Source organism: Dipodomys merriami, unplaced genomic scaffold (genome assembly GCF_024711535.1).
Source record: "Dipodomys merriami isolate MVZ:Mamm:240054 unplaced genomic scaffold, mDipMer1.0.p SCAF_32, whole genome shotgun sequence".
Taxonomy (NCBI): Eukaryota; Metazoa; Chordata; class Mammalia; order Rodentia; family Heteromyidae; genus Dipodomys; species Dipodomys merriami.
This window is the reverse complement of record NW_027204715.1, coordinates 12,528,734-12,547,034: the sequence shown is the minus strand read 5'-3', so window position 1 is coordinate 12,547,034 and position 18,301 is coordinate 12,528,734. Positions and strand designations below refer to the sequence as shown.

Here is an 18,301-nt window from a genome sequence, read left to right as displayed (position 1 = left end):
ATAGATGTATAGATACTAAATGTGGATGCTCCAGTGGTTCACATCTATAATCCTAGCTGCACAGGTGGCCAAGATTTGAGAAACAGAATTTGAAACCAGTCTGGACAGACTGTTATCTCCAATGAATTAGCAAAAAGCTAGAACTGGAACGGTGGCTTAAGCATTAAAACTCTAGTTTTGAACAAAAAAACAAAAAAACAAACCTGTGAGATTATCCAGGCCTGAGTTCAAGACCCAGTAACAATACAAACACACACACACACACACACACACACACACACACACACAAAACTAAACAAAAGAATAATAAGAAAATAATGTGGTATTCTTGTGCATTCTGTATAGCAATTTCAAAATACTTACTTCTTATCAAAAGGCACTTGTTCCCCATTTCTGCTAACAGTGAACAGTGCATATGAGGTAGCTCTCCTTTGTTCATGTTCTTACCAGCATTTGTTAACTTCTGTATTTTTGATTAAATGTATTCTACCTTGTGAACTGATTGCTTATTGCACATCATTGATGATTAGTGTCATTGAAGCATTTTCTCCTCTCTATATACATCAAGTGGCTGTTTTGACTGTCTCCTTTTGAGAAAGTCTTATGTAGTTATTTGCTCATTCTTTATAATACCATTTATTCATTTACTTACTTGCTATTGTTTTTTTTTCATTCTTTTATAATCTGGACATGTATCCTTTGTGAAATGCTCAATTTGCAAATGCTGTTTTTCCTCCTGTATGTTGTCTCCACTGTGTTATGTCCTTTGCTGTGCAGAAGCTTTATGTTTTCATACCCAAAACATATCTTTGCCATGGCCATAGTTCTCATAGTTCTGTAGTTTGGGTTTTGTATTGAAATCTCTATTACATTTTGTTTGATTTCTGTCTGTAATAAGAGATGAGTTCAGATGAGCTCTAGTCTTCTATCAAGTTTTACCACACCATTCATACAAGAGTGTCATTTTCCCAAATTCCCAAATGTGTGTGCTTGGCAGCTTTGTCAAAAGTCACCTGGCTGTGGTCCTTCCACCGGTACACATCCGGAGGATATGACACCAGTATGTTGGGCAGACATCCACACGCCCATGTACATTGCAGCATTGCTCATGGTAGCCAAGACAGCAAGCCAGCCTATTTGTACATCAGCAGACAAGGGAAAAAAGGAAAATAATGTGTGTGTATGCATATATATGTATATGACCAAATATAATCCTGTTTGAAAATAAAGAAATAAACTCTTGTCCTTTGTGGAAGAAAGATAAGTTAAAAGCAAGACTTCAGAATTTGCTTTTTGATTCCTATACCAGAAAACATAAGATTAAATATTAGAGTAGGGTCACCAGAAGCCACTGAAGGTAGAAGAGGGTGAATACAGGGGCCAAGATTGGTCACTGTATTGACTAATCAAATAAAACCACTTAGGTAAATTCTGAAGGTGTTATCACACAGAAGAGTGATTATAATATTATATTATATAAGAAATATAAGTAGACACAAGTAATTTGAGTGTTCTCATGAAGTGCAACTGTGAAATATTCGAATAGATAGACCTCACATATCTTCCATTGAGTCATATACAGTGTACACAGAATTCAAATATTAATGACCTCCAAACACATGGGCAATAATCATGTCATTGAAAATAAATACACTTCTTTCTTTTAAAGGTAAAGCTGTAGATGAGTTACTAAAACATTAAAAGTTTTACATCATTTTTCAAATCTTGATATATATGTATATATCTTGATATATGTGTGTATATATGTGTATATATATATATATATATATATATATATATATATATATATATATATATAGCAAGTATTTTAAAGACTAACCATGTAAGTTTGTATAGTTGAGTTAGCATAAGACATCAGTAAGAGTCTCCACAACTTCATGTTTTCTTTTGCAGTAGAAAAATCGTTTTTGTTTATCACCATAATTAGAGCTAGGTAAAACCACGGTGGATTCCGCCTTAAATATCTCATTTAGATGCTATTATTGGAACAAAATCTACTTTGGCCCAACAGCTGAATGGCTTAACTCTACGAAGTCGTTGCTGCTAATCAGATAAATAGCAATGCTCATTGCAAAATCGTTCAAGTCTTAATATTGGAAATCTTATTTCTCCCTTCAGCCCCTGAACTATGAGAAAAAGAAGTCCTACACCCTGAACATCGAAGGAGCGAACACACACCTCGACTTCCGCTTTTCTCACTTGGGTCCTTTTAAAGACGCCACAATGCTGAAGATCATAGTCGGCGATGTGGATGAGCCACCGCTCTTTTCCATGCCTTCCTATGTCATGGAGGTCAATGAAAATGCCAAGGTCGGAACCACGGTGGGCACGGTTTTGGCACAAGATCCTGACAGTGCTAATCGTGTAGTAAGGTATGGTTCGCTGGAGTTCAGCAATACCAAATGTATGTTGTGTGGCACATGTCTTTAATGTGAATTAAATGGCGTTAAACATTTCGTGTCCATGTTCTTCTCCATCCTTCTTAAATTATAATATTAACTAAGCGGGGCTTTGGGATGTCCTACGATTTTAATTTAAGGCTTTTCACTTTGCAGGATGGCCGCTGCCGCTTCCCCCATGACCCTGTCCCTTTTTGGTTTTAGTTATTTCTCAGAGGGCGTTTCATATCTTGGATTGGGCTAGCCTTGGATTGAGATTATTGGACCCATGCCTCCCATGTAGCTGGGATTTACATGTTCTGTTCATCACACCTATCTTAGTTCCTATTTTTATCTGAGTCTTAGCAGATAAGATTTGTCAGAGTAATAATGTGTAAGCCATGTCTATTACCTTTGCACTTGAGTTAATGGATGGCAGAACATGATCATCCAAAAAAATTGTTTTAGAAACAACATAATCTAGAAAGGTTCTTGGTAACTTGGCGATTAGAACATAAAATCTGGATGATAGTATCATCAATAATTGTCTTCTGGCTAATCCGGTGGCACTAGCTTTAAGTTAGTTCAGCACTAATCCTTATCTATACAAAATAAAAAATAACAGATACCAGTGGCTCATGCCTGTGATCCTACCTACTCAGCAATCTGAGATCTGAGGACCACTTTTAGAAGACATTTCAAACAGGAATTAAGTGTTAGTCTACTCAGCGCCCACGCTTTGAATTCAAGCACCAGGACCAGCAAAAAAAAAAAAGAAAAGAAAAGAAAGGAAAGGAAGAAAGAAAAGAAAAAAGAAAGGAATACAAAGAAAGAGAGAAGGAAGGAAGAAAGGAAGGAAGGAAGGAAGGAAGGAAGACGGGATTTAAATCACAGGGCTACATTTGAGTTATTGTGAGAGTGCATGTAGCAATAAGCACACACACACACACACACACACACACACACAAAAACAATTGCAGCAGCCTACACATAGTAGTCCCTTTACAATTGCTAACACACCTAAGGAAGTACAGATTGTGAGCTTAAGGGCTGGAGTCTAGAACTAATATATGAATTCCAATATTATAACTAGCTGAAAGTCATTCAATGAAGCCTGATGATTCACATATTCCTAATACATGAGGAAATATTAATATAATCAGAATTTGTTGATAAATTGGAATTATTATTATTAGTGTGTGTGTGTGTGTGTGTGTGTGTGTGTGTGTGTGTGTGTGTGTGTGTGTGTGTGTGGTCATGGGGCTTAAACTCTGGGTCTGGGCACTGTCCCTGAGTTTTTCAGCTCAAGGATAACACTTTGCCACTTGAGCCACAGTGCCAATCTGGTTTTCTGAGTGGTTTATTGGAGATAAGAGTCTCGTGGTCGGGCTGACTTTGAAATGAGATCCTTAGATCTCAGCCTCCTGAGTAGCTGGGGTGAGCCACCAGCACCCAGCCATTAAAATTATTTTTATGTTAATCATATTGGCTTTGGTCATAGTATTAAGAAAATAGAAAATTGAGGATTCATTCAGATATATACATTATCCCAGTTGGTAGATTAGAGAGGTGATTGATACCTCATCATCAAACACTAATGGAAGGGAGTGTTCTTCTAAGTAGCATATGATTTATTCTTTCTGCTTTGTTTTGGTAGAGAACTAAATGAATCCTGCTGCAGTTGCCTTGAAATAATTAGATACTCCATAGTTACTCTTTGGGGCATGATTTACATAATATTTACTCTTCATTTTAATATAAATGTGTCATTCACCTGGCCTCTAGGTGCAAATGTTGAATACCAAACAAAAAAGAATGATAAACACAGGAGCCAGCCTCCTGAATCCACCTTTCTCAGGGACCAAGGGTTTGTAGTAATTAAGGGAAAGGACCTTGAAAACATGTATCCCTCCATGTGGCCTGAAATGCAATTAACTCCACATTTGGAGACTGGCAATGAAAAGTACTATGAATCGCTCATGCATTTTGAAAAAAAAAATCTTGACTTTAGCTTTTGGTATGTCAATTTTCTATTAGTCAGATTCTTCAGATTTTTGTAGCACACTGTGTACTTTTTGTCTTTTTGTACTCAAAATAATGTGCATTTTGCAGTAATATGACCATCACTCCTTTTTTTTCTCTAAAGAAAAAAATCATAAAATTAGAGCCTACTTATTTATTAGCAGTGGAGAAATCTGACTTCTCTTGTCCACATTTTATTTGCTAGCATATTACCCATGGAATTTAGGGATCTCACATATTAACTTCTGAGAGCTGAGTAATCCAACTTGGGAGAAGAGATTTCACAAAGAAATGTGTGTTTCTCACGTGATCTTTGAATACTGTGGCTGCTCATTGCTTGTCTTTGGTAGGGATTTACACTGATCTACAAACCTTTGTCAGTCCATAAAACACCATGCTTTGCCAGCCAGTGAAGCTAAAGCTTCAAAAATTCTCTATTTTCACTTAATTTGCAGAGTGATGCATGTACATGTAGGTACTCAGAAATAAGATATTCTTATCTTTAGAGCTTCTCCACATGCTACAGCTGGAAATATTTAGCACATGATTTAGTATGAGAACAAATTGCTACAGCTCACAGTCATATTTCTCACCTAATTCAGAGAGCTGGTAACTGAATTTACACAAATCTGTATTGCTCATTATTGCTTTTGTCCATAAGTTATTTATAATCTTAATTTATCAGTACAATAAACTATTTAGCATATAAAGGTTTTCTTTTTTTTAAGTGCCCATGAGTACTGAAACTTTGTTATCAAAATGAAAAATATCCTTTCCAATGCTCTTGACTATGACTACTAATTACATTCAGTCTGTGCCTGCATAATCAAAGAAAAAATATATTCCAAATGTTGAACTGGGTAACTGGTTTAAAGTAGCTTCTATTGAAGAAACTACTTGAATACGAAGTACACTTTATTGACATTGACTGTTGTTTGAAGTTACAGCTTGTCTAGCTTGTTGGGCTGTGAAATGCCAATTTGGATAACGTATTTTCATCTTATTTTTAATATAACACAGTTCTTTCCATTTGGCTTATTTTTGAAATCTATTTACTAGAAATATGAAATGGTGTACAGATTGTATGTTAGTAAAGAAGGAAGTTGTATGAAATTATAGCCCAAACTATAGTAGCAACTACAGTAGTACATAGTGGGTACAGTGTGAATTGTGCCTATAATATTCACTAGATAAAGATACAGTGTTTTTTCCGCCCTCTGATATTTAGGCATTTCTCATGGAGAGATAAAATAAGTACACTATACACTAAAGAAAAAAAAGCATTTCCTGGATTAGTTTAACTAATTTCAAACATGCTAATATTAATCTGAATGGAGAATTATTGTATTTTGGGTAGGTTTGCTCATACCCATAATCCTCGCTATTGAAGAGGTAGAGATTAAGAGGATCCTGATTCAAACCCCACCAGAGCACTTAATTAGCCAAATCCTATTTTAACCAATAAATTGGATGAGGTGCTTTTAAACTATCATTACAGCTACATCAGAGGCACAAATAAGAGGATCACGGTCCAGGTTATCCTAGAACAACAAAAAAAAATCTCAAAACTCTAAACATTTTAACATTAATCTCAATTTAGGACCTACTTCACTAGGCAAATTGTGCCTACATTATCCCTACATACAGATATATAATTTCATGAAGAATTAATATGTGTTTACTTTAGGAGAGCATATGAATCAAATGAGTTTTGTTTTGAAAACGATTTGACAAAAAAATCCTACTGACAATTCATTTGTTTACTTACTAGTGATTTGTTTTAGAGTTTTATAGATGCTAGGCCCATGCCCTATAATTGGGCTGTATTCCCAGTTCTCATTTTTTTAAAATTATATGTTTGGTAAGCAGTTTTATGGTAAATGTCATTCTTAATTCTAAAAATTAGAATTAATTTTGTATCTTCTTCTTAGAAATAACTTTGAATTGTTCCTTTTCTCTCACATTGATATTTATCCTTTTCTTGAATTAGTATCCCCATGACTGGGCAGAAATCCAAGGGTAGTTAAGCAGAACTACTTAGTTCTACTTGAGTCAAAATTCAATTGCAGCTGTGTGAAGAGTCCTTTGTGGGCCAAACATCTCACAGTATTTAGTCTTTCTATGTTGATTTCCCAGGAGAACTGGATCACATAAAAAGTAAGAAATAAATCATGTAAGTCTATGAGTATATGCCTACCATCCTGCTTACTAGTCTATTAGGAAAGCATAGATTTAAATTTTCATAAGACACATAAAAAAGGTTATTAAACTACAAATAATTTATGTTAAGGGGAAGAAAGCACAATGTGAAACTACTACAGACAAGCAACTGCTTGGCAAAAAACTTTTCATATCTAGCAGTTAGATAAATAATAATAAAAAACTCATTTTCTCTAGAAGATTTCTGAAGTGACTGAGTTCTTCAAAAACACATGTAATCTACCATATTTCACAGGAATACTTTGACAGCGATTTATTCTAGGTTTTCTTGATAGTTATTGTCTGGACCTTTCAGGTTGATTATGTTTCTCCAGTATTCAGATGTGGACAAATAACTAAAAACAAAGTTTCTGATAAATAGCATGATGTCAGCTAACTTTAAATGATAAAATAGAACAAGAAGCTAATTACCATTTTCAAAACCATGTTGAACTGTGGTAAGATATTACATGTACAAAGTAATTTGCTTCTCAACTTCAGTATACTTGGATGTCCCACTCATGCACAAGTTACATTGTGAAATATGAATTTTGTAACATTTCCACTACCACAATTTCTTCTATTGCATTTTATCCAAAATTTCCATATTTCTCATGATAAAAAGACTCATTATCTCAATGGATAATTCCTATATTTGCACTCTGAAATCCAAACATTTTTACCTATTTATGAATTTTCTTCTTTCAAAATAAATAATTCGTTTCAATAAAAAACAGTGCTTTGTATTTTTGCTACTAGAAAAGAAGTGCCAAAACTCAGCTCTTTATAGGAAATTGTAACAAGAAATTAACATGTCTCATATATTTTATACTTATACATTCAGTATGCTCATAAGCACATAGTAATAAAAAGCCAATACTTAAATATCTTATTGTCAGGTTATTCTGTAATGTTCATCTGGCCAAATCTATACAACACTTATTACTTTATTATTTTCTTTTTTCCAGGAAAAATCATTTTTTACTGTGACTGTTACTGTAGTTATTTTGGCTTTCTTGTCACATTACTCTCCTGTTTATCAGCACTCTTATGCTGCTCCTCCTTTTGTCCTACCATTTTCCTTATATTGACATATAGATTCTTTGTATTCACATATAACTTCAAATTTATTCTGAGTTTGCTCAGCCATTGTATGTCAAAGAAATAGATTTCTCATCTGTTTTCCCTTAACACTTGATTTTTCCTTAACTCTATTTTGCATCTCAGCAAATTAGCTTATGAATCATAATAGAACAAACTTGCAGGATTGCATACATATACAAACATAAATGAGGCATTTGTAAGTTTTCCTCTTTACTGAAGATACTAAAGACACAAAAACATATAGTTTGTATCTAACATAATTTATTTTGTGTATTTTCCCCTCATTTTCTTATGTTTGTCCTTCAGTTGACTTTATTGACTTTATTTCTTTTCTGAATTATTTTTCATTCTCTGCCATCCAAGATTCAAAATACTCTGTGATACTTTCAAAGACTAAGTTAATTCATTATTTCTTTTACATAAAGCTATCCCATTGCTTACACCAAAGAGTGAAACTTCTGTTTTCCCAAGGCCTGTTTGTCCTAACTCCTAGAACTTGGCTCATTCATCCTGCAGTCACACTGACTTGCCTTGGCATTTTACTAATCAACTCAGACTTTTAACTTCAAGTTTTCACTTTGATTCCCTCTAATTCAAATACCACTCTATCACTGTTCACATAATCAGTTTAGTTTTTAAACTTTCAGGTCTAGATGAAATGTTACTGTAGAAAAGACTGAAAAAGATTGAAGAGGTACTACAAGTTTTAAGAAAAAGTGATAATCTTCCTCCTTAAACAGTCCTTGGAAAAAAATCTGGATCTATTTTTATCATAGTTATTTCTAATAATATTATTCACTCATAGGCATCTTAATTATCCATATTAAATGAAGAATAACCCCCAGACTGAATGTTTTTAAAATTAGTTCACAATTGCCCTATGCCGACATTAGAGTGAGTCCAACCATTACTTGCCAATTCTGCTACACACAGGGATGCATTCTTTCAGCTTCCCCTTCATGAGGCAGCCCTACCAGAGGCTATGAGGAAGACATAATAGGTCTAGATGTTGTACTAAGTGTAGAGTTATCTTCACATCTCTACTATGATGAAACTCCAAGACAAATTGATCTCTGATATCTGAGTTTCACTATCTTATTTCCTATCTTACTCTCATTGCACATTGTTGATACTGTCTACTTTTATTTGTAGATTTTATAAGATTTTTATTTCTTAAAATGTGTAAGTTAATTAAGTTATTACAGGAACCATAGATAAAACATTCTACAAAATTGTAAAGTTGCTGTGCGAATCTCTAATGAAACAGAGAAATTTAAAATCCAGTTAAATACATTTTATGAAATAAATATATTTCATTAAATATGTCTCTTTATTCACTCCTATTTTCTACATCATGACATCCACTGTGAAGTTTTTTTTTAGGTTTTTTTTATTATTAAGTTTTTGTGTGTGTGTGTGTGTGAAAATACCATACAGAGGGGTTACAATTACATGGGCAAGGTAATGAGTTCATTTCGTATCAAGCATTGTTGTCTCCTCTTTTGTTTCCCCTTACCATTCCTCTTACCATCCCTGCCTCCTCCCACCCCCCAAAGTGGTAAAGTTCATTTTGTGACATAAGGTTTTGTACATCACATTATTGCAATGGGTCCACCTGTATGCTTATTTAAACTATTATTTTTTCCCTTCTCCTCCACAAATTATACCAATATCAAATACCGTCAAAACAAGGGTTATACCGTGGGGATTGGATATACAAACCAACAAAAAAATCATCTTACAAATATGGCAAAATTGGTTATTCACTTGTAGAAAACTAAAGTAGATCCTTATATATCACCCTGCACCAGAATCAACTCCAAATGGATCAAAGACCTTGGAGTCAAACACATTACAGGATGGAATAGGAGAAACCCGAGGTCTCCTTGGCACAGGCCAATATTTTCTTAATAGAGACCCAGAAACACAACAAATCAAAGAAAGGTTGAACAAATGGGACTGAATGAAGTCGCAGAGCTTCTGCATGGCAAAGGACATAGCTAGCAAGATCAATAGAAAGCCCACAAATTGGGAGATCTTCACTAGCCATACAATGGACAAGGGTCTCATACCTAAAATATACCTAGAACTCAAAAAATAAAATCACAACAACAAATCCTCAAAGAAACACCTGCCCAATAAGTGGGCTAAAGACTTACAGAGAAATTCTCTGAAGAGGAAAGAAGGATGGCTAATAGACACATGAAGAAATGCTCAACCTCCCTAGCCATAAAAGAAATGCAAATCAAAACAACACTGAGATACCACCTCACCCCAGTTAGAATGGCTGGACAGATGCTGGACAGAAAGGAACCCTACTGCATTATTGGTGGGAGTGTAAACTTGTTCAACCACTTTTGAAAGTAGTATGGAGGTTCCTCAAAAGACTCCACATAGATCTCCCCTATGACCCAGCAATCCCACTTTTGGGCATTTACCCAAATGAGCACAAACAAGACCATACTAAAGCTACCAGCACAGCTATGTTTATTGCAGCATTATTTACTATGGCTAAGATAGGTAACCAACCCAGATGCCCCTCCGTAGATGAATGGATCAAGCAAATGTGGTATATATACGCAATGGAATTCTATGCCTCCATCAGAAGGAATGACAGTGCCCCATTTCTTAGGAATGGGAAAGACTTGGAAAAAATTATATTAAGTGTTAGTAAGCTAGGCCCAAAGAAACATAGGTCCCATGGTTTCCCTTATTTGCAATAACTAGTATATGTCTGGGACAAGCAGAAACGGTCAGACAAGTTGATGTTAGGCGAAATGAACCCAAAGCTAAAGACTCAAATGTTTTTTCCTTTCTTGCTATTGAAGTTTTATATTTATTCCTCTAGATACTTCATTGACTACAATGCAGAAGAGGACAGATTTTTCAACATTGATGCCAATACTGGAACAATTAAGACCACAAAGGTTCTGGACAGAGAAGAAACTCCTTGGTACAATATCACAGTTTCTGCTTCAGAAAATGGTAAATTTTATCATAAGCAAAATGTCACTTGCACATGAAGTTTTTGTATAGAGACGTCCCAGACAGAAGAGTTCCAATTATTTTTGTTTGTGCTGGCAGAAACTAGCAGAATATACAAAGCATGTCAGACACATCTCCTCTTTGCCACATACAGGAAATAGACTCAAACCTTTTCCTCCACTTTAATCCCAGTCTAGTGGTAGGAAATTGACATCACACAGATTTTAGTCCTCATCCTTGAGTGTTTGATTCTCTGTCTTGTTGGGAGACCTTCAGTTGGGGGTGGGGGGAGAGGAGTCTGTTTCTTTGTTTTAACTGTGTTATTTAGTTTTTGTTCCCATTTGTTTTGGATCTTTTCCTTTTTTGGGTTCTGGGAACTGAACTCAAGATATTGCACCTGCCAGGCAAGCACTTTGCCACTGGGCTATCTCCCAAGAGACTTTATTTTCCATGAGATTACACTTTAGTTACTACATGAAGGATACTCATATGGAACAGTTTTGAAAAAAAATGATGAGTAAAAGAAAAATTCATGAAATTTCAATAGTAGAGTTAAGCTAGCTTGAAGAAATATATAATACAAAACTCAAGATGATCTTTAAGCTGACGTCCAGCCAGAATATTGTATTACAATGAATACCCAAATTCAGGGAAAATATGAGCATAAATACCACTAATTATCTACAGATTCATAAGGTGGGTGTGATTGTGTCAAAAATAAAATTAGTGATTGAGTATTATGACAATAATGAAGTGTAATTACCACCAGTTTAGATTTATCTGACAAAATTACATAAATATTTAAGAAATCTTTCAATAGTATATTTATGTCTCTTAGCAGAAACAAAAATATATTATATCTGGCATAGTTTATACTAAAAAATAATACTGTATAAAATGAATATTTTTCCTTTTTCCTCTAAAGGAAAATTAAAATGTCAACATTTAAAAATGAAGACATTAAAACATATTAACATATTTGTTCAAATATTTTATAGTATATAATTCATTTTTGGATGTATATCGTTCATTGAAATTCAGAGAATTGTGCCTATAAAACTAGAATGTAATATGGTTTTATTTCTCTATTAAGCAATTCTGCTCCCCTTAGATGAAATTTTCCAGGTGTCTCTGGTTTCGGAAGCAATTTGTATTATTACATATCTACAGACGTGTCTATTGTTGCTACTTGTTATAAGGTTTATAATATGCAGCACTTTGAGATTAGTCTGTTTTATTTTATATAATGTTTTCATAATTTTTCAATATCATAATTAGTATCATAAATATTTCATCAATTCTGTTACTGAAAACTATTCTATGGAATGGGTCTACCAATTTTATCTCTCTGTTGTTATGCCAGGCTTTTCTGTTTCAGTGAGATAATTCCATTTCATAATGAGATACAAATTGTTTCACCAACACTTTTTATCATGTGACTTAAAATTCCAGTATTGTGTGGAAGAAGTGATGGATACCTCATTGAGGTTTATGCTTACACAATTCAGTCTCCTCGTTATAATTCAGGCTACTTATCTTATTTGTTCTACAATTATTTTTCATTGAATTTTTTTGCATGTGCATAATCATCTCAAGTGTCTATCGTTTAGCTTATTTTTTTTTACCATATTATAGAAAAAAACATTCATTAATTATTGTTGTTGTTGTTGTTTGTTTTCTGTTGGTTGTGGGGCTTGACCTTTGAGCCTGGGTGCTGTCCCTCAGCTCTTTAGCTCAATGCAAGCGTGCTTCCACTTGAGCCACAGCGCCACTTCCGGTTTTCTCGTGGTTCATTGGAGATAAGAATCTCAAAGGCTTTCCTTCTCGGCCTGGCTTTGAACCACGATCCTTAGATCTCAGCCTCCTGAGATAGGATTACAGGTGTGAACCATCAGTGTGGGGCCATTCATTAATTTTAATGGATGAATGAAGGATACATTTCTTGCCATTCTGGGCCATATTAATCTTCAAAGTCATCACATGAGGCCAGGCATTGTGGCTCAGGCCTGCACTCAACATTACCTTAGAAGCAGAGGTAGAGAGGGTTGCGGATGGAGGCCCATGGTTTAAACAGCAAGCTGGACACAGCTGTGCATAACTGATATTTGAGCTATACAGGAGGCAGAAATAAGAATGCCAAGGGACAGGCTGGCCAGCAAAAATGTGAGATCCACTGAAAAAATAACTTAAGCAAAATCTCTTAGAGACTTGCTTCAAGCTGTAGAACAACTTCCTAGCAAGTGCTAGGCCTTGAGTTCAAACACCAGTACCACCATCATCCCCCTCCCCAACTCATCTGAATACATGTCAGAAATGTTTCCTTCATTATCCAAGACTATCCAAATAAGTATTCAATTCTAACATTACTATAAATTGAAGTGAATTGTGAAGAAGCAAAATTATCGGAAAAAGCTATTGGAATGTGAATGATTTTTTAGGAGATCAGTATTCAGATAAAAATTATATGTTAGTTCTTACTCAGTACCCAATTCTAAAACAGAGTTGTAGCAAGTGGAAACAATCGTATAAATATACATGAGTTCATGAATATCAGAAAAAAACTCCAATTGTTATCAAAGGAAATATCTGTTTTTAGTAAAGTAATATCCTAATCATATATTTATGAGTCTATTTACTATTTGCTAGTGCTTCTGAGAGAATTCAGTTAATGTATTATTGCTAAGTAAAAGTATAGAGTAAAGTGTAATTTCCTCAGTTTTATAGGTGGTAATAAAGAAGCCTAGGAAACTCCCTCATTGGGCATTAGTAAAATATAATTTAATCCTAATCATGAACAGGTGTACAGAAAGAATAAGCCATGGTTAAGATATTGTACCCATGCAAAGAGATTGCTTGTAGAAAAGTACCCTTGCCTGCACTAATTGTTTGGCCATGTGTCTGTTAATATGATTGGGTATTTCCCTCTTTTTGTTGCTTACACACATCTAAATTTGTAATCGTTAACTTCAATATCAGCCACATTATCAAAATAATTTTCTGTTTTGGAAATACACTTACAATATTTGAAAGTATATTTTAAAGCCAAGTGTTGGTGGCTTAAGATTTCAATCTCATTGTTGCAATGGGTCCACCTCTATCCCTAGTTTATTCTCACAATAAAAAATAAAGATTGTAATCTACTCAGAACACATTCTTTCCATTGGCCTTAATCTTCTGCAACCAGCATCAGTCCTACTCAAGATAAATTTCTTTGGTTTCCTCTTTGGTTTTCCACACACTGGAAAAGTCTCTCCTTCAATGGGTTTACTTGATTGCATTAAGCATACCCTAATAACCTGCATATTTTCAGATCACCTCCGTGGCTTAGAACTTTAATTTTCTCTTCCAAATCTTTCCACTGCAACCTAGATCATCATTTAATGGAATAACTAAGAGTCTTGGTTCCTCTGCTGTTATGTTTAGAATTCTGCCAGCCATCCCCCACAATAGCTTACAAGAGTTAGGGAGGGGGTTATTCTTTTTAGGAAATAGTACACTTTCCTTGAAACGTACAAGATATGACTCAATGACTCACTTTTCATCTGATGAACTTCCAAATATGTCTGTTGTAATCTCTGTTGATCTTTATACACTAATAACAGCTATAGAGTGAGTGTCTAAGGACCAAATTCATTCAGCAGTCTTCATTTCTTATCCTCCTTTTGACATTTGATATTATCTTTATGTATTACTTCTTTTGGAATTTTCTGTTTTCTTGATTACCATTCATTTTGGCAGGGTACATTTAAAATCTCTTAACTAAAGCATGCATTAATTAACCTACCCAGATGGTTATTAATAAATAATACTCTACAGAGTGCCTTAATTTGATATTAAAGTTAATGAAGGTATTAGTTTCCCTATGAGTTTAATGAAAAATGCACATGCCTTCATGTACATACTCACACACACACACACACACTCACAGAGTCTGATTGTGATGTTCTCACATTAATTCTATGAAAAGTGAGCATCATAGTTTCAGTCACAACTGAAGCATGGAGGAATCAGGCTATGTTTTTCAGTAATTTATGAGCCTTTTTGTTTTTTCTGTCTGCTTTTCATTTTGTTCTACATTACCATTATTTACCTATAATAATGATTTCAAATGTCACATCTGTGAAAACTTTCTCAACTTCCTAGGCAGATTTTATACAGCTTTCGTGTGTAAGACCTAAATTACAGCATGTGCTATGAATAGTGAACTCTAAAAGACATTTCAGAATGCCTTCTCAAGGTTAGCAATTATAATTATATCTAAGGTCTTTGTTCATGCTAAAAATCTCAAATAAATGCTTATTAAATATATTGGTACATATATGTTGGCTAATACAATTGTATTAGACACATTGAATATATGGGTATAGTCACTGATCATTTCTCCACACAACTTATCTGTGCAACAATACACTCTGCTGTCTCTCTTTCTCTTCTCTTTGTCTCTGTCTCTGTCTCTGTCTATCTGTCTGTCTCTCTCTCCCTCTCTGGAATATTTTGGTTGGGTCTGCAGTATCTCAGGATGTGTCTGCACATCTGTCACTCCTCAGGCAGGTTGTTACTGGCTGTTAACAAAGAAATTCCATTCCTCCCCTCATAGACTTCTCAAGGCTGGAGATTACATTGACCGAATGGTGGATAGTACCTTAGAGCAAGTTATTAACAAATGAGCAATGTGGAGACTACTGTCTTTCTCATCACCTAACCAGAGAAATTACACTTTGTTACTTCCACAATATTTATCTATCTATTCATTCATTCATTTTCTCCAGTACTGTAGTTTGAATTCAGAGATCCACAGTTGTTCACTAGACTGGGACTCTGCCACTTGAGCCATATCTCCAGCCTGACTTTGCTGGTTATATTAGAAAATGGAGTCTAGTGGATTTTTCTTCCCAGGCTGGCTGAATATAATACCCCCGATCCCATACGCTGAATGAATGACTATGTTTATAGTGTAAACCATTGTCAGACTTAGCGTGTGTTTGTGTGTGTGAGTGCACGCACACGTGCGTCTACACACGACAGTCTTCAGAACTGAACTCGGTGTCTAAGCATTATCCCTGGGCTTTTGTGCTAAGAATCAGTGCTCCACTGCGAGCCATTGTTGCATTTCTGGATAATTAATAGTTAATTGGAAATATGTGCCTGAAAGACTTTCCTGCCTGGGCTGGCTTTGGACTTCAGTCCTCAGATATCAGCCTTCTAAGTAGCTAGGATTACAATCATGAGACAATACACTGGAGCCCAGGTAGACACAGAATATTTTGCTTTATGATTGTATGAAATTCCCCTTTGAATTTTGAATGCTGAACTTCTAATGAGACGACCTGTTACACCCTAAGCAACAGCAAGTTCCATGCAGTCACCATACCTGGATCATAATCGCCCAGGACTCTGTTGCTAAGCTATCATGTCTTCTATCTTAGATGTCTTCAGTATAATTTTTATATTTTCAACTTATCATGAGTTTATCAGGATGCAGTCCCCCTGCAAGATAAAGAGTGTCTGAACAATCACTGAGTGTTAAATGTTAACCAACAATCCGTTCCTTCTGTAATGTCTCTGATATCATCCTGAACTCCAGTAAGTGCGGGGACTTTGGTGATAGATGTGATCTTCCCTTCGCAAGCATAGATTACCTTCGTCCCCTCTACTTTCTGATGACTGAAACTAACAAACTCACATATGCTGTTCAGTTGTAGAATTCATAACCATTGGCTAGTTGGTACCAATTACTCTTAAAAAATACCAACAACAAAGGGAAATTTCTTGTCTGGCACGCTATTCCTGAGCTTTTTAAAGTTGTTACTGTAATTATGTGATTTATTTAAATATTATACAAAATAATGGGCTACATGAACATAATGGGATTAGGATTTCTGGAGTCTAACTTGAAAGTCTGCAGAAGATGGGTAAAGTGATTTGCTTAAATTATGTTGCAATTTAGGAGAAAATTAGGTAGTTATGAAACTCTCAGAGAATTTTGGATGTATTAGAAATACTGCTATACTTAAAGTTTCTTAAAAATCTCTTTTTATTTCTTCCTTCACCAGAAATCAATTAATTTCTAGTGTCATAAATGACTTTCAAAGAGCTGTAAAAGATTGGGTTGTAGGCAGCATGAAAATATAATTTATATATGTAAGTTCAAAGAATTGCAATGGGGTTGATAACAAAGTGAATTCTATCTGCTAAACCAATAGGAAAGATAAAACAATTCATAGTCCGTTATGAAGAAAGAAACTGAGATGGAAAATAAGGGAAAACCGGGAACTCTTCAAACTAAAGGAAACATTGCATTATTTAAATTCCTCAAAATAATTAATTGGGCCTGTTGTAATGTTTTCTCATAGTGAGCTCTTTTCAAATTAGTTTATAATCAATATTTTTTGCATCCTCCCAATGTAGTTCACTTCGAATAGAAGTGAATTGCTGTGGCTTTTCACTTCTGATTTACAGAAAAGAAAAAAAAAACAGTGCTCATTTTGAAGATCAAAGGCACAGCTTAACTTGTAAAGCTTTTAACTCGCATTACTTGCAAGCAAGAACACTCAATACACCGAGAAGTCTGAGAAGATTTATGTGAAATTGGGGATAAATAAGTCCTTGGGGAATGAGGGGGCAATTTTAAATAATTTCCTTCAACATGACATCTGTAGCATGACTTTGTGAAGAATGAGCATACACTTTGCAAGCTGACAAAATAATGGATAAATGCACAGAATGAAGTTATGTAATGCAGGCCCATGATAGTTGATTCACATTTGCTTCTTCATAAATATTTTGTTCTGTTACTATGAAATAAATGGTGCTAGTACTATTTGTTTTTGCTTTAAATTTCCTTTATTTATATTTTAGGGGGTGGATAGGAGGAACACAGAATGATAGGAAGGAAGGTTGAATAAAGGCAATCATGGTTTTCAGTATACACTATGGGGAAAATGAACTATGTAATTTATAGTCAAAAACAGGAAAGGAAAACTGGGGTGCACAGAAGGAAAGGGTAATATTGCCTAAAAAATAATTGTACTTATTATTTCACTTATGAAATGGTAACCCCTCTGTGTAATAACAATAAAATTATATTTAAAAATAAGGTTGTTTTAGTACCTAGCATATAAAGTCATAAAGTGGTTTATTTTGTTTTTATCATTTTATTTTTTTATTTGCATAGATTTACACTATAAGAGGATTTTAATGAGTGGTATTTCCCGACACTCACACAATACAATTTGAAGACCTTTCCCCCTCCCCCATATTCTCATTCCTTTCCTCAAACCCTCATATTGAGGGTTTCCTCTTCTGTCCCTTTGTCAGACCCTGGTTCCTTTATAATGCTCTTCATTCTCCATTCCCTCAAATTTGAATTAACTTAATGCTTACAAATATCAGCGACCTCTTTCACTTGAGATGTACAAGTTGTTATGTTGAAAAGGAACTTTACAACTTTGGTGCAGAGGGGGTGGGGGTGGAGGATTGGGTGGGGGGCGGGGGGAGGATGGGAAGGGATGGGAAGGGGAAACAAAGGAGGAAGCTACAATGCTTGATAAGAAATGTACTCATTATCTTGCCCATGTAATTGTAACCCCTCT

General features: G+C 34.9%; 1 protein-coding gene across 3 annotated transcripts in view; it reads left to right on the top strand.

The window, feature by feature from the left end:
- Nucleotides 1-18,301, top strand: part of Cdh18 (cadherin 18) — a 394,050-nt gene that overhangs the window by 330,634 nt on the left and 45,115 nt on the right. For all 3 annotated transcript variants that reach the window (XM_070042219.1, XM_070042217.1, XM_070042220.1), the window contains exons 7-8: nt 2,140-2,393; nt 10,573-10,709. In XM_070042219.1, the coding sequence (XP_069898320.1) occupies nt 2,140-2,393; nt 10,573-10,709 (391 nt within the window). The remainder of the gene's footprint in view (nt 1-2,139; nt 2,394-10,572; nt 10,710-18,301) is intronic.